Source organism: Apium graveolens, chromosome 8 (genome assembly GCF_009905375.1).
Source record: "Apium graveolens cultivar Ventura chromosome 8, ASM990537v1, whole genome shotgun sequence".
Classification (NCBI taxonomy): Eukaryota; Viridiplantae; Streptophyta; class Magnoliopsida; order Apiales; family Apiaceae; genus Apium; species Apium graveolens.
In genome coordinates this window covers 262,371,615-262,390,199 of record NC_133654.1, presented here as the reverse complement: position 1 = coordinate 262,390,199, position 18,585 = coordinate 262,371,615, and the positions used below count along the sequence as shown (strand labels likewise).

At 30.0% G+C, this 18,585-nt stretch overlaps 1 protein-coding gene across 2 annotated transcripts; it reads right to left on the bottom strand.

Annotated features, from left to right (window-relative positions):
• Positions 1 to 13,490: 13,490 nt before the first annotated feature.
• Positions 13,491 to 16,983, bottom strand: LOC141677220 (6-phosphogluconate dehydrogenase, decarboxylating 2-like). 2 transcript variants are annotated; one of them, XM_074483038.1, is made up of 2 exons: positions 16,853 to 16,983; positions 13,491 to 15,282 (listed from the first exon to the last, which is right to left on the bottom strand). In XM_074483038.1, exon 2 carries the CDS (start codon positions 15,274 to 15,276, stop codon positions 13,816 to 13,818), a length of 1,461 nt encoding a protein of 486 aa, XP_074339139.1. In that variant the 5' UTR covers positions 15,277 to 15,282; positions 16,853 to 16,983; the 3' UTR covers positions 13,491 to 13,815. The 2 variants fall into 2 exon arrangements, with proteins under 2 accessions (XP_074339139.1, XP_074339140.1); XM_074483039.1 differs by lacking the exon at positions 16,853 to 16,983 and adding an exon at positions 16,715 to 16,845.
• Between the last annotated feature and the right edge of the window lie 1,602 nt (positions 16,984 to 18,585).

Genomic DNA, 18,585 nt, shown 5'->3' with positions numbered 1-18,585 from the left:
ACCCTCTATAAATAAGGGTATTATAAGACTGTAGCGCAAAATCATCTGTTACTCAGCTAGCGTCAAATATTGTCCTAAACCTTTTATATAAGTAGGCAGTAGAAAGTCCCGAGCATGTTTAACTCCTAAGCACTTAAATATCACTGCTTGTCGCTATGAAAAGTCAAACAGATTATGTAGATTTTTACAAACTCTACTAAAGTAACAATCTGCCAAATAGCACATTGGTTTTGGGGGACATACCCTTTAGTAATTAACTTTGTCAAATCTACATTTATGAGTATAAGCTGCAGAGAATCTTTAGAATAACCAAATCATTTTCCAATGGGAACATCGTCACATTTTCGCAATATATGATTCTGCAAATCAATAGACTATATCTGAGAGCCAACAAATGCAAATAGACTAACATTGGATGCAACATACATACTTAACCCACCTACATGAATCAGTAAAGTAGCTAACCCCAACTGAAAAGCAACAAAACCAGGTCCTTTAGATTTCAAAATATTATCCAAGACTTTTCTCAAAGAAGATCGAACCGAGCAGAAGCCTCTATAAAAAATAATGGCGGACAAATACATAAAGCATGATAGTGTTTATTTTACCCCATACAACTCTAAGAAACACCAACTCACATTGGGGATCATTAAATTGCTCTTGTGCACCCATAATTTCTATGGACTTGAACACTATTTTATTAGCAATTTTTTTAATAAACCCATCATCCATGCTTATAGCCCCCCAAGAAGCCTGACACCATCTTGAAGCCGACCAATATTAGAAGAAAATAGCCCCTATATTGAGAAATACCCGAATCAATAACATGCCAGAAAACTTATGTCTTCCTATGTCCAGGTTCAATCCAAATTGAAGTCCTTCTTATTGAATGACAGACAAAGCCTTAAAGACCTCAACCGAGTTCTAAATCACGGTGTCGTCATCCAAGTACCAAGCTTCAATAGGGAGATTACAATTATCGCATATATTTTGAATCAATGAATGCAATGTAAGGGCAAAGAGGAAAGGACTCAATGGGTGGGTCTCCTTGTTGTATTCCACAAGCCGACCAGATGAATCCAGCTCCCAAAAATAGTCTAGTTGGTTGCCCATAAAGAAATTCCACCCAAAAAGAGATGGACGTACATTTGAGTCTAACCTCTTGTAACATCTTCCCCCTCTCAATCAATATTAAATTCACCAACAAATTAACCAATCAGATGCAAAACAACTTCAGCACCTCAGAAACACCAATCCCATAAAAAGGATAATAAATATCTCTCTTGCCACTTGCAATATGCTTAATAATCGAAAAATGATAAAATTCCCTTTTAAGCAAATTAACAAACGGGTAATGAGCAATATCAAAAATAAACTAACAGATCTTTATCAACAAAATACAAGCAGTGCCAAAAAAGAAATTAGTAATTCCTTATCAACAAAATACAAGTCTAACCTACTTGTATAATATTATATATAATATATTATACAAAACATACCGAGGAGAATTCGAGAATGTTAGTTTTTTTCTTGAACAATATTTTTAATTTTATATGATCGTATCAAAAAATTTATTCAATCGAGTTTATCAAATTACATATTAAATATTTTATCAGATTGAATTATTATTGTAAGACTTCTATTTTCTTTAAAATATACCGAGATATTAATGACCTATTTACTTCATCATTTTTGTAGATTCTTTTTTAAATATGTCCTAGTTGAGTATCCATGATCAGTGACTGTTTGTGCTTGTATAAATCAAGATCGAGATCGAGAACGAGAGACGACGAGAATGTGTTTGAGAAGACTAATTACCCAAGGAGTAGGATTTTTAAGCAACCAAATGGAATTAATATCATCACAATCATCACACTATGTTCTTCCTCGTTTCCATTTTATTTATCGCATTTCCTTTTATAGAAGTTAAATTGACTAATTTTTAATCAAAAATTAAACATTACTCTTATATTATTTCAAAACACTAAAAATTATATATTAAAGTAGATTAAATCTACCTTCCTATGATGTAATTTTTTTATTTTGTTCAATTATAAAATATTAATAAATTTCCGTCAAACTTTAATCAATTTGACTGGGTCAAAGTCAAATGTGATAATTAAAATGAGAAATAGGGAGTAGATTCTAATTATACTTCTACAACCAGTAGCTTCAATACATTTTCTTTCTATCTTTCGGTTAAAAATATTTTTACAAAAATACTATCATTTTTTTTAAAAAAAATGTTAAAATACAATTTTTTTAATATTTTTTTTGCAAAAATACGGTTTTCTACAACTTTATTCAAGTACATGCAACCTTCTTACAACTCCATACAACCAAAAAAAACTCGATTTAACTAGTTGCATGTCAGCTTGATTTTGGTTTATTTTAATTAATTCCGTATTTTAAAAAAAATCAGATGATAATAAAATCGCAAAAGTATTTTTGGTAAATTCTCAATGATCTTGTTTCATTACAATCTCTATTTTCATGATTTTTAATAAAAAAAATTGTATCTCTTCACAGCAACCTCATTGTACAAAGTTGTCATTTTTTTCTGTTAAGTTTCAAGATTTTTTGTAAATTTTACATGTAACTACAGAGTGGAGGAGGTCAGAGAATCTCATACCCAACGAGAGCGGAGGAATGAAGAGGATATTGTGAATATAGGCATCAAAATAGGAGAGGAGGTTAATTTATCTAAGCTTCTCTTTGGATGTTGTCTTCCCTCTCACTATATATATATATATATATATATATATATATATATATATATATTTCAGGTGAAGGCCGAAGAGCTGGCAGGCAAGGTGGTGGTTATATATTTTGGTTCAGTTTTGAACTTGGATATGGACTTTTTGTTCTGGGTGTTTATATATGTTTAAAGATGGGTGTTTAAACCAAACATTTTCTGGGTGTTTATATATGTTTAAAGATGGGTGTTTAAACCAAACAATTTCTGGGTGTTTATATATGTTTAAAGATGGGTGTTTAAACCAAACAATTTCTGGGTGTTTATATATGTTTAAAGATCTACACAACCCTAAAGAGGGAAGGCGAGGGTAGGTTTCATATTAATTAATATGGTTATTTTTTGCATGTAATCAGCAATAGACAAAAACAAATTCATTATTTTAAATGAAATCATCTCTATAACCTCATACTAATTATACATCATAATCTTAGAAAACATTATTTTATAATGTTATCACATACAATCAGATTTGAATCAGAATTTTTACCTCTTACAATAGCTTTCTGGTCACCGGAAGTCTCAACTCACCCTTGCCCTGTTATCCACAACGCTCTCCAAGCTTCTTGGATATTCTTTGGCTGGATGCAGGAGTCCTCACACGGTCTCTTCCATATCGCTATTCGTCAAGATATTATTTTTCTGAACCAATTCTGATTGTATACAATACATATAAAATAATCTGTTTCTATTATTATGATATATTCCTAGCAGAGTTTATAGAGATTGAAGAAGTTTTAGCCAGACATATTGAGAGAGAGAGAATTGAACTTCAGAAATTTTCAGATATCCTTTCCATTTCATGTATAGACTTATTTATAGTAGTCTTTCTATATGGTTACAGATTACCGGGATAACCGGTTTCTTTTACATAATTACTAATAATTCAGGAATCTTTTCTTTTCTTTGTCTGCCATTTCTTCTTTTGTCATCTCTTCATATTTTCTTCATCTTTATCTTTTGTGTCTGCCATGATATCTTGCAGGATTTGTCGTCTTTTTCCAGGGAATCTGCTTTTTCTTTTCTTCTTTCTTTATCTTTGTCTGCCATGATATTTTTGGAATCTCCTGGTAATATAACTTTTTGGTTTTCACCATTCAATTTGCAATATTCTGGTGTATTACACCATTTTTGTATTATGCAAAGGGATCAGAATTCATCCCTTTGTCATCATTTCTTAGACTGATAATAGGTCTTTTTCGAGGACCTGTTATCCTTTGATAATATTCAGTAGTATGTTTTGCATGATTATATTTCAGGTTTTCTATTTTATCAAGCATCATTTCTAATGCATTAGTACCTGAATTTTGTATAATATTATCATAATATAAAGTTATTATACTTTCGGTGAAACCTCCACCATGGCTTTCAGAAATGATTATAGCTTTCCGAGCTCGTAGTATATCTTGTATTTTGGACCTGAGGGTAGCTAGTCCAATAGCTCGTTTTTCACATAACCATTCCTGGAATTTGTTGATATCACAAGGATTTGGTAATTTCAAGCTTTTGGTTTCTCCCACAATATCTGTCATATTCCTTCCCAGTTTAAATAGTTGACATATTATTATGGGTTTTCCAACTAGATCGGTTGATGCATCAAAAACTTGTATTCCGTATGAGCCTGCTCCCATTTCCCGTATCATAGCTTCCACGGATTTGACAATTATACTTGGTAGCTTTGATATACAATACATGGTTTCATTTGTTAAGATCTTGTCAACAAAACCATGTATAAACAGGTTATATACTATGTCAGGTTTTGCATTTTCACAACAAATGTATCTGGGATATTTTGTAGATTTTGTCAGTCTGCAAATATCAGGGTTAGATTTATAATCATAATATTTCATCATTTGCTCGTATGTTTTTACTGTGTCAGGTGAGTATTTCAGCTTATCACTCATTGATAAATTTGACAGAGTAGTTGATATGCTGGTTGAAGGTGATGGCATGGTTACAAGCTTTGATGAAAATGTCATAGGTTTTATTGTAGGGATTGCAACTGAAGCTTGTAGAGTTGTTTTGTCTTTTACAGCTTCCATAATTTGTTTCAGAAAATGTTGGTTCTCCTGAACCAGGGTTTCTATCTCCTTTTGGAGTTTGGTGATTTTTTCATTATTGGTTGATATATGAGATGTAACATCAGTGATATATTTCTCAAAATTTTCCATCTTTTGTTATCCTGCTAAGAACAACAAACAATTAAATTTTCCCTTTACAAAAACAAAATGCATGACATTCAATGGTATTTAATTTTCTGATAATTGATATTAATAATTCATCAATATTCCTTCTGTTAGGAGCGAAATAATAACCAATGTGTTTTTCTATTTCTAGAAATCCTTTATATGCTTCTTCTAGTTTTTCTGTGTTATTTTCATCTAATCCTTCGAGAGCAAAATTTTTTATAAATTCTACAGCTTCTGAAGTAGTAGTCCATATTATTAAAGATCCTGATTCGATTTTCCATGGTTGAGCTTGTCTTCTTGTATATTCTATTTTCATTGTTTATTTTCTCTGCTAAGATAGTCAGCTAACACATTTTTTGTTCCTGATATATTTTTTATTACAAAATCATAACAACAGAAAAAAGATTGCCATTTTCTTCTTTTATTTAATTCTGGTAATAATTCTATTTTATTAGTAATAAAAGCTTTCACTTGAGTATTATCTGTTCTTACTACAAATTTAACAGGTAACAAATGATAATGAAACTTTTTAATCCCATATTTTACAGCTAATAGTTCTTTTTCATTTATGTGGTAGTTTGATTCATTAGGTTTCCAAGTTCCTCCTGCATATCCACATATATGTGTATTTTCTTTATCTATGTCATCCTTCTCATATGCTATTAGGACTGCTCCCCATCCTATATCACTAGCATCAGTATATAATTCTAAATGATCTGTTTCTATGGGTATTCTATGTTTTGGTAAATCTTTCACCTTTTCCTTAAGAATTTTTATACAGTTTTCATGTTCTTTTGTCCATCCAAAAGGTTTATTTTTTGTTAGTTCCTGTAATGGTTTTCTTAATTTAGGTAAGTCTTTAATATGATCTGAGGCATAATTTATTATTCCTAAAAATTGTTGTACCTCTTTTTTATTTTCTAATTTGTCCTTAAAATTTACAATCTTTGTTACTATATGGTCTTGTAATTGTATACCTTCTTTATCTATTTTGTATCCTAAATATTCTATCTTATTCTTAAATATTTCAGATTTCTTTTCAGAAAGTAATATTCCATGCTGGTCTATTGTTTTTATAAATTGCTCTAAATGTTTTATATGCTCTTCTAAAGTTTCACTATATATTAATATATCGTCTACATATACTATACAAAAATCTTTTAATTTTCTAAAGATTTGGTCCATTCTTCGTTGAAATATTTGTGGCGCATTTTTTAATCCAAAGGGTAATACTATCCATTCATAATGTCCTTGCGGAGCACTAAAGGCTGTTAAAGACCTTGATTCTTTGGTTAATTTTATTTGCCAAAATCCACTTTTACAATCGAATTTACTAAACCATTTCTTATTTCCTAGTCTATTTATAAGATTTCTTTTGTATGGTAAGAAATATCCATCAAATATAGTTTTCTTATTTAATTCTCTATAGTCTATTACCATACGGGCTTTTCCCCTTTTTTGTTCATTATGTTTTCTTACAAGGAAAGCCGGGCTACTATGTGGACTTTTACTTTCTTGTATTAATTTTAGTTTTAATAATTCATTGATTTGATTATCAAATTCTTTTTGGTCTGAAGGGCTATACCTTATAGGTTTAGATCTTATTATATCATTAGGGTTTAATAATTTTATTTCAGCATATATTTTTTCCTTATCCCATAAACTCATAGGATTTTCTCCGAAGTTAGATTTTAATAAATTATTATATTTTTTGGTTAATTCTTGTAGATTATTATTTCTTTCTATTCTTAAATTGTTTATAGTATTTATAGTACTTATTGGCATAATTCTTTTTAATACTATCCACTTATTACACGGAGTTTGTAATGATAGGGAATTTGAAGTTACTATATGTGTTTTAAAATAATCTAAAAAGTTATTTCCTAATAATATAGATTGCTTCATCTTATTCTGATATACAATAGGTAAACTGAATAATGTTTTATTTAGCTTTATTCTCATGTTTTTTGCTATTACATCTAATTCCTTCTTTTGTTCATTAAATCCTGATACCCTAGTTCTATGTGTATTAGATTTTTCCCATCTATACGAAGCTAAAACTTCTTTTTTTACTAGACATAGATCTGCTCCACTGTCTATAAATATTTTTTGTTTTAGGAATTTATATTTTTTATATTCTACATCTGCTTCTATGTATATTGCTACCATTCCTCCCAATTGCTTTCACTAGATGATTCATAATTTATAAAGTTTATTTCATTATCAGTTTCACTAATATAAAACTCTTCATATTCATACCATCTATTGTCATCTTCTTTAATTTGTTCTATTTCCATTATGAATTGTGATGTATTTATATATTTTACTTTCTTTTCTTTCAGTTTAGGACATTTATTAGCATAATGTCCTTTTTCATTACAATTCCAACATTTACATTCACTTATATCTTTCTTTTTAAAAGGTTTTCTTCTAAACTTTCTCTTATTTTTATATCTTCTCCTATTTTCTGGTGTATTTCTAAATTTCCTAAATCTTTTTCTCTTATATTTGTTGTATTTATAAGGATAATTATTTCTATTTTGTTTGCTTCTGTACTTATCATATGATTTTTTCTTATTATACCTCTTCTTATAGTTCCTATAGGGTTTTTTATCTTCACATCCAAATACTAATCTTCTTTCAGTGAATCCACATATTTCTCTTAATCCTAGTTTTTTATCCTTTTTAACCTTCTGTTGTACCCTATATTCTTCACATTTTCTCATTAGATATCCTCTTAGTACTCTTATTCTTTCACCGAGAGTGTTCTCACGAGGTTCTAACTTATTATATTCCTTAGTTATTTCAGTATTATAAGGTTCTGGTAAATGATCATAATATAATTGTTGGTATATATGTCCTTCTTCGGGTAAGAATCTAGCTTCATAAAAGAATTTAGTGAAACTTATAGTATATTCTGGTAACCTATTAATTTTACAGCATTTCATATTATTTAGATTCATTATTATTTCTATTTTTCTTTCTATTAGAACTTGGTCTCTAGCTACTATCCAAGGTTCTCCTAAAAATTCTCTTTTTAATATCATATCAAATATTTGTAACATTGATTTCCAATCCGTTGCATACCTTAGTACTTCAGTTTTTAACTGATATTCTATAGATTCTATCCAATATGCTACCTTTCCAATTAACGTTTTTGAGATCAAGTTATAAGTATATTCTAACTCATCTGTATGAGTGGAGTTCATTAATGCTATATACATTCCTAAATTCCAATCAGTTATTCTCCTACTAATTTCTTGTTCTTCATATACATTATCTAAGTCTAAAAAGTATCCATTTAAGTTTACGCCTTGTGACATTGATCCTATAAATTCTTTAAATTCATTATGTTGTCCTATTGGTATGTGTTTTGGTATCGTGTTCCTATATCTTGTTATAACTTCCATATTATGGTCGGTTACTTCTTCTTCTGGGTAGTTATCCATCTCCTCATTTTTTATTTCTTCAGTTTCTATATCAGTATAATTTTCTTTATCTTCTTGGTCACTATTTGATTCTTGTTTTATTACTGCATTTACATTTTTCATTCTTTCTAAAGCTTCTATTATATTTTTATTTTCTATTTCTATTTCAGAATTTTCTTCATAATTACTGTTATATTCTTCTATTATATTCACTGTTTTTCCTAAATTATCTTGTTCCGATTCACTAGTACTTGTTTTATTATTTGTAGACACAGTACTAGAAACTTCACTTGTATTCTTTTTCCCTTTTAACTTATTTAATTGTTTTTTCAATATTTCTATTTCTTTTTTATTTTCTTCTGTTTTTTCATTTAATTCCTTTTTCGTTTGTCTTAAATCTCTTTTTACATCTTTTAGTTCCTTTTTAGTTTCTTTATATTTATTTTTATATTTTTTATATTTTTCTAACCATTCTTCATTAGTATTTAATCGTAATTTTTTATTCTCCGTTCTTATTTCTTCTACTTCTTCCTTTTGTTGTTCTAATTTTGACTTTAAATATTCTATCACAGTTGTATCAATCTTAAACTCAGTTTTGCTTTCACAATTTGTTTCCTTTTTTAATGGTTCATACTTATATTTTTCTCTTTCTAAAATTTCTTTTCCATGATTCTTTAAAAATGTTATCACGTTATATTCTTTTTGTTCTTTAGTTTCCATTAGAACTTTCCTTTTTTACTAAGTTGTCCCAAATTGTCTAATACCTTTCCTATTGGTTCAGATATATTAGGTTTCATTTTACTTATATCTATCATCATTGGCTCATTAACTCTTCTCCATGCATTTATGGCTTTTAATTCTGGCTTATTTGTAATTTCTTTTTCTGGTATAATTTTTTGTTTTCCTTCTTCTAATTTTATTAACTTGTCTAGTATCATTTTTAAAGTAGGTATTTCAGAATTATTCCATAAGCTTGTTAACTCTTCTCTTATTATTTGTCTCAAATTTTCTTGATTATCTTGTTTTTCTACCAATCTCATTATTGCATTTAGTTTTTCCTTAACTATTATTTCTTCCCATAAATTTTTTATAAATTCTGAGTCTGACATCTTATTATTTGTTGATTCGCTTCTTCCAACCATTTCCAACATCTATCCAATATTTACTAGTATTTTTACTCTGTTCTACTAATTTCTTAATATCATTTTCTAACTTTGTTTGTCTTTCCTTATATTCTAAATATTTTATTTGTGAATCTATTTCGCTTTCTAACATACTTTGTATCTTCTTTAACTTTTCTTTCTTATTCCTTAATTTTTCTTGTATATTCATAGTTTTTCTATAAATCTTTCTTTTCCTTGATCTACTATTTTTATTCCATTATTATTAATTTTATAATTTATCATTTTTAAGAAGTCGCTTCCTAATAATAATTCACTCGAACTATCATATTCTATTACTCCTATATTTATATTATATTCCAAGTCTAATATCTTAAACTTTAAATTAGTACATTTAGTAATAAATATTTCTCTATCATTTTCTGCATATCTGTAAGTCTGAGGTTCTATCCACTTACAATTTTCTTCATTTACCTTGCTTATATGAATAAAACTTTTGGTAGCTCCTGTATTAATTTCTGCTATACAGTCTCTTGTTATTGTTTCGTCAAATATTATTATTTTTATTTTCAAACTATCAGTATCTATTTTTATTAAATCTATCTTTCTACTCGTCATACTCATTGATCTAATTAATCTTATAGGATTTTGTTCTTTTCTAAAACTTAATCTAGATCCTTCTAATATTGGTTTAATTCTCTGTCTTGGAATCATTTGTCTATTACTAAAATCTATTGTAATTTCTTCTGGGATTGTTATTTGAGATTCTTCTTTATGCTCAATTTTTTCTAATATATCATTATATAACTTTGGTACTATTATTCCTAATTCCGTTTGTTTCTTCACATGATGGTTTCCAGTCATAGCATAAACCATTTTGGTTTCTATACTAATAACTTTACTTCCTTTTTGCATTTTTATTCCATCTAACTTATAGTATAATGTTAAAGATCTTTCTTTATTTTCATCCCTTAGGGATATACTGAAATCGGGTTGTATTATAAATTTTAATTTCTGATATATCAAGTTTCCTTTTATTACTGCTATTAATGAATCTTGTATATTTCCTATTATTCTATCATCCAATACATATATCTGTATAGGGGTATCGATATTTTTCTGAAAATATGCTTTTATTGTAAATTCTATTGCTCCAAAATATATATTTTTTAGTTTATTTGCTTCCTTTTGTTTTAATTTGGATAATTCTCTTTTTATTAATCCATCCGTTATTAAATTTATTCTTGTTTTTCCATTTATTGTATCTATATCTATTATATTCTCATGATTTTGGGCTATATACCTAACTTCCTTATTTCTTTCAAAATATGATGTCTTGAATATCTTTTTTATTGTTAACTCTTCTGTTTCACTTTGAATTTGATTATATATATCTGGTTTAAAACTTAGAGTTTGTGATGTTCCTCCTTCGTATTCATCCATTTGATAATACATATCTTGTTTTTCACTTATTTCTTCTAATGACATTTTATCCATCTATATTTTATCCAGTTATATTATTTGTTAAAATTATTCTTTTAAGTCCTTGTATTCTTAGTTTATCATTTCGAAATGTTATTATCATATTTCCAAGTTGTTGGTAAATTCTCATAATTTCTTCGTTATTCTCTCTTGTCCATATTATTTTATTTTTTCTTTCTAGTAATTTTTCTAGATCTCTTTCTAATTTTTCCTGATTTTTTATTAATTGCTTTAGTTTTCTATTATTTCTAGTTATTGCATTTGGATCTATCCAATTCATTTTTTAATTTTTTGTCTTAAATCGTCTATTAATTTATATTGTTCAGTTAATACTTCTTTTAAGTCTTTTATTTCGATTTCTAAATTAGTTTCTTTAATAAATTTTTCTCGCTTTAGTAAAAGTTTTTCTTCCTCTAGTCTCCTAATTTTTTCATCTCTTTCTTCTAACATTGTTTGTATCATAGCTATAATATCTAATTTTTCATTTATTATTTGCATGCTTATCTTACAACTTTCAATATGTTGATTTATTAGCCTGTTATATGTAGGTTCTTTATCAGCTATGTACTGAATTGATTGTATCCTTAAGTCTTCCATAAGTCAGATTAATTGTCTGTATAAAATTTTCTTACACATCTGTTGTGTTGCTTTGTTTTCTACCATAAATAAAATTAATAGAGTTGCTATTATTTTAGATTTATATCTTTTATTCCTTTCTCTATTTATTCTTGTCGGAGGTCTCATTTAATTATCAAATTTTATTTCCTTTTTACTATTCATTAGTTACTATTCACTGTCGGTTACTATTCACAGTGTACTATTCACAGCTACTTTTTTGCTACAGTGTTTTTACTATTTTGCTACAGTGTTTTTACAGTGTTTTGACACATCTGATGGACATATACAGAAAATTACAGTGGTTTTGAAGTCGTGTTTGTCAATGTTGATTATGCTGTTGATAGCTTCAGCAGAGAAGTATGACTCACTCCTAGTCAAGGTGGACGGGAGCAGCATTTTGAATAAGTATTTTTCTCGCATGCCATGGACTGCCATACCATTATCAGATATAACAACCAGGAAATGTCTGAAAAAAAGATTTGGTGTCCCAGAAAGATTATGTATTGGAACAGTACCGGTCGTTGTTGGTTCAACTGAATTGGTGTTGCAATCCTATGCTTATACAATTTTGTTCAATATAGAGCTCAGGTTACCCTCAAAGTATACCTGATATCCGCATGAACTCTTAAACAAAATTTATATATTTTGACGCCTTAGCCGTAAGTTTTGTAAAATTGAACTCTTTTGCTGATTTTTTTCCCAATATTACACTTAAAAGTTGTATACATTTGCCACTAAATTATAAATTTTGTACACTTTAACCATTTAATTTTTTATATACTTATTTTGATTCTTCCAAAAATATATTTAAATTTACTTAATATCTAATTTTTCAATAATATTATTTATCATGTTAATTAGTTTATACAATCAAATAATTTTAATTTATACCGGCTATAATTGCATATATCCTGAGATATTAATGATATATTATAATTTTGCAAGTTTTTATTATAAGTAAAATTTACCGAAAGTAAACTAAAATATAATAACACATAGTTAACTAGTATATTATTCATTTACGTATATTTTATATTTTTTGATAATTAAATAATGACAAGAAAATAATTGACGAACAATGTTGTTCTTGAAATATCTTATTGCCAACATAATTACCCTTGAAGTTGAGGGTAATATTGGAATAAACTTTTACAAAAGAGTTAAAGCGAACAAATATCATATTTGAAATGTTACAATTTTTTTCTTTAGGGATTTATGTGTATAACGTGTCATAATTTAAGGGTTAATTTATAATTAATCCAATATTATTTTTACGAAAAGTTGGCAAAGAAAGAATGAAAAATTTATGTGTTGCACTGATTTCCAGCTTACCCGATAACCTCAATTTAAAGATCGGGGAATCCAGCTTCCTAGAGACCTTGCAAGATCAATATAATCAGATGAAAGGCACGGATGATGAGTTTGAAGTAATCCACATCAACACGTGGAAACAGGGATCCAAGTTCCTAGAGACCTTGAAAGATCAATATAACCCGATAAAAGGGTTATATTAGTGCTTTGAAAACTATAGTGACAACCATTGAAAAAACTAGGATCATCAAACCCATTTTCACAGGGATTGAGTTTTTCCACTTTCCTGCTCAAACCAACTAGAGTATAATAGCTTACACTTAATAATGTGAAGAAAGTGAGCAGCTAAAGTCCAGACTTTTTACCTCTCCTTCATGAAATCTCTTGTTTCGTTCCCTCCGGAAGGCATAACATCCCACTTGAAACCTAAGAACTCTGTATAAGAACTCTTGTTACAATTTGAATTGTAATATAACACATCTTGAAAGTGCAAAAAAAGAGGAAAAAAAGCTATCAAGCCTAGAAACATTAACGGTAGAAGTGTGTTTCTGAGTAGTTTCTCAACCACACAGAGACACAGAGCTCATGGTAATAAAATAGCTATGGAATAATGGAACCTGTAAAATGTAAAGCTTACATATCAAAGGAAGTACCTACTACAGAACTCTAAGTTCGAAATAATTGCCAGAATAACACAATGGCAGAAAAGAAAAATAAAACAAAGCAGATCTCACAGATCTTCACATCATGAACAATTTAACTTCAAAGTCTGGACAATGTCGACAAGCCTAGATAGAACAATGCCAAGAAGCTACCATCACATAGCGATATAGGGTCAAATAAAAGGGTCTCATTTATCGGTGAAACATTATTAAGTATAGCACAAATGGCGGAAGACTACCATTTTGATATTAGTTCTTGGAGTGCTTGGCAATCTTGAACCATTCAGTGTGAAAGTCCCCTGGCATATCAGTTCTCTCGTAGGTATGTGCACCAAAGTAATCTCTTTGAGCTTGAACCAAATTAGCAGGCAGCCTTTCCCTCCTGTATGTGTCAAAGTAAGCAAGACTAGAAGACATACCAGGAGTGCTAACACCGGAGTTAATAGCAACACAAACAACTCTTCTCCAAGCTGCTTGTCGCTCTATCATCTCCTTTGCAAACTCTGGATCCACAAGAAGGCTTGCAATATTTGCATTTCTATCGTAAGCTTGCTTAATTCGGTCCAAAAATATGGCACGGATGATGCAACCACCCTTCCAAATCCTCGCAAGCTCCCCGAGGGTTAAGCCCCATCCCATCTCAATACTCTTGGCACGGATCAAATTCATTCCTTGAGCATAACTACATATTTTGGATGCATAAAGTGCTTGTCTGACATCATCAATCAGCTTCTTCTTATCCACAGTTTGGTCAGTAAGGATGTCACCTACTCCACCTGCTTTGAAGACTTCTGCAGCTGCAACTCTTTCGTCCTTCAACCCACTGAGGAATCTCGAATCCAGAGAGGAGGCTATAGTGGGAGCAGCAATAGACAGCTCAGCAGCTTGCTGCACCGTCCATTTACCTGTACCCTTCATGCCTGTTTTATCAAGAACTTTGTCCACCAAATATCCGTCTGCCTTGTCATCCTTAATTCCAAAAATATCTGCTGTAATCTCTATCAAGAAGCTCTGAAGTTCACCCTTGTTCCACTCAGTGAAAACCTGGTGCAGTTCTTCATTGGAGAGCTTTCCAACTGATTTTAATACATCATACGCTTCTGAGATCAACTGCATATCACCATACTCGATCCCATTGTGAACCATCTTCACAAAATTCCCAGATCCTCCTTCACCAATGTATGTCACACAAGGGCCACTATCGGGAACTTGAGCAGCTACCTTCAGTAGGATATCTTCTATACTTTTGTAAGCCTCGAAGGATCCTCCGGGCATCATAGAGGGCCCATTCCGAGCACCCTCTTCACCACCTGAAACTCCCATTCCAAGATACAGTAGACCTTTCTCAGCCATAGCTTTCTCTCTCCTCTCGGTATTCTCATACCACTCATTACCACCATCAATAATACAATCTCCTTTCTCTAAGTAAACACACAGAGATTTGATGGTCTGGTCAACTGGTGCACCAGCCTTAACAAGCATAATTAAAACACGGGGTTTCTGGATTGAATTCACAAATGCCTCAGGATCATGGAAGCCATATAAAGGAAGATTTCCCTCATTTTTGGCACGCTCAACAGTCTCATCCACTTTTGAAGTGGTTCGATTGTAAACAGAAATAGGAAATCCTTTCTCAGCAATGTTGAGGGCAAGATTTTGGCCCATGACAGCTAGGCCAACGAGACCAATTCTTGTTGGGGGAGGAGTCATTTTTACCTGAAAAATATAAACTTCATCAGCATCAACTACATCTGCACTTTTATAAATCAAGTAACGGTAGAGATGAAAGGTCCTATATATCATTATACAAAAAATAAAGCTACACAATAACATTAAAATTTACACAGTTGAAACAGGTCAGAATAAGGTATACAGCATACAGGTGAAATTCAACAAAAACAGCATAAACCCAACATATTTGTTATGTTTCTGTGTGTGCGTGTTTTAGTTATAGAGACTGACAATAGAATAAAAATTACACTGTCAGGCACTCATAATACAATGATCAACTGATCAAGGAAAAAAACTGAGATTGTTATTACCCAACCCACCTAACAATGCTTCAAATTTAGAGATCTATACATTTAATTTTACTAAAAATTAAGTTCTAACTTCGAAAGATTCAAATCACACAATTACTTGGTAATCTGAATAAGTTAATAATCAAATATACTAGAAAGAACTGTGAAAAAGCGAAATAACTTTTCGATTAATTTTTTTAATATATCAATAGCAACCGCATGCATCCTAAATTCTATGCTTAATAAACCCTAAACAATAAAATGCAAGTGTAAAACATGTGTACGTTTGTGTGTTATCATCAAAGAAAAAGAACTATTAAGACTATATGTTTATTTGTTAAAACTAAGAAAGATGGAGAAGCAATTCAAAGTTCATGAGAACCATAATTTACTTCCACTGATCAAGAAAGGAACCGGGATTATTACTACCCACCGCACTTACCTCAAAAACAAATAAATTTGGAGATCTTCCAAATTCATTTCACTAACAAATCAAGCTTCAGTTTATAAGATTCAGATCAGACACAATTACACACATGTGCACATATCTATTAGCTTAATAATGACACATTGTTCATGACTCGTTAAAAATCAAACAACTTTGTGATCAGATTTGTGAATTTATCAGTAACAACCACAAATAGACCCGACTTTTAACCTTAATCAAATTATAAACAATAAAATGCAGGCGCAGCACATGGGGCTAAAATTTATATGTTATATCACCCAATTAATCGTTTACGATACAATGATCAAGAAATGGAACCGAGATTAGAACTATATACCTAAAATGATCAAAATTGGAGATCATCCTATTCAAATTCACCAAAATTAAATCTTTAATTTTCAAGATTGAGATCAGACACAATTTCGCATATGGGCTAGTTTGTAATAGCCAAATAATGACATATATTCCAAGAATCTTGATAAAGCAAACACCTTTGCAATCAAATTAGCAAAAACTTAACAAAAACATATGATTCAAGAAATGTGAAAAAAGCCAAGAACTTTATGATCAAATTAGTGTATAAATCATGAATATCCACCACATATAACACTTCATTATTAGCACATTCATAAAAACACATACACATACATGCATAAATTAATCAAGAAAGAGGCCTTACTGTAAAATTAAGAAGGAATGGCTTGAAAAATAAGAATGAAAAAAAGAAAATTAAGATGTTAAATAATGAGAGATGACAATCAAGAATTGGTTTATTACATATGAATATATATAGTTATAAATAAAGGGTAATACTTACAGGTTAGAGTTGAGATCTGAAGAGGGTTGATAGTTTCACACGTTGGCTGCAAGTTGTAAGTTGTGTTCTGGTCAGTTTTGGCTGCCTGTTTCACACCTTCCTCTTTATATCACATTTTTATTCCAGTATATTCCCCACAATTCAGTTTTAATGTAAAGTACTGATTACAAATTTAACAATGTTGGAATGAAATTTTCAAAAAAAAAAAATGTTGGAATGAAAGGTGATACCCCTCGGTCCGATTTTAAATTTTTCTCGCGAAAATTGAGGTGTTAAAAAAATTATAATTACATATATTTTTATTTTTAATATTTATATTAAATTAAAATTTAGAATTTAAACTTTAATTTGATATAAATTTATATTTATTTATTAAATATAAGTAATATTTTTGTCGTTTTAAAATATGTGGTTAAAATAGAATAGAGGAGAACAAAATAACAATTTAAACTTAAAAATATTACTATCCTTTATCTTATTAGAAAAAATAGTAAGAAAAATGTTACTGGTTCAAATTGAATAAAAAAATTACAAAATATCACTTATTCTGCATGTCCCATTATTCTCAGTTTTAAATGATCGGCTTTATTCTCGATGGCTATGATGATATCACAACAAAATATTATATAATATTACATCATGAATAACAGGTTATTTTGTAACAATTTTTGTCAGTAATGATTTAACTGAAATTTTAAATTATCATACTTATCTAACCTCTTCTTAAAAATTCTAAAAAGTAATTTGAAATTCAGGGTGTTTCACAATTTTATAGAATTGAATACTTTATAAAATTTAGATTAAAAACCATTTTTTATATGAAAAGTAACAAAGCAGCCTCCTCTGGGCTGGCCCCAAATTTACATTCTCTTTTAAATTTAGTAAAAGTCTTTATGCTTGGGTTGTTGACTTGGTGGCTTTGTGGAGAAGGTTAGGTGTTACATTATTTTATTGTAATTTATGATTTGCTAATCGCATGACAAATCTGTAATTAGTCTCTATTTTTATGTATTTCTCATATATGTAAATCTTTGGAAATTTTATTCTGGTTACAGGGAGCTTCAACATTTCTCACATTTCTGCTCAATGGTTCACATTAGTCCACTGAGATTCTCAGCATTCTTACAACATGGTGATTCTCATTTCGTAACCTTTTACCTAAAATCCTATGCACTTCTGTTTATGCATATCATCTATGATCTAAACTCAGCTGCACGTTTAACATCTAACGTCTATGTCGTCTGATTAGGGTACTTCCGTCCACAAAGGTAGACAATATATGATCACGACTTCATACTGTAGTGGCCTCAGGGCCATGGAAAAGCAGGTAAAAATTGCAAGGATGGGAGAAGTCCATATTGCACTTATTTATTCTAAGAAAAGCTAAAGAATTGTGTTTCACCTGCAAGGCACCAGATATTGGAACTTACAAATACGAAAATCTCTTAAATCCTCAGACCCTCGAGAACTCGTACTCTACTGCAGTCAAATTTCAGCATAAACAACATCAAGCAATTTGCAAGATATGGTATAAAACCTAAAAAGATACAGTTTCATAGTCACCATCCAATCGAACATGTTCAAAGTCATATTCTATATCACCAGTCTAGCCACATTAACGCGAATGGCAGTGCCTCACAAGTGGTTCTGTTACCACTAATGATTACGTTATGTTAATAAGGTTTTCATTTCAAGATAACTATGTCATCTATCCTTCAGCTCGAAATAACACC

Coding starts and splice junctions, on each gene's coding strand:
- LOC141677220 (XM_074483038.1), bottom strand. CDS start 15,276: ATGACTCCTCCCCCAACAAGAATTGGTCTCGTTGGCCTAGCTGTCATG.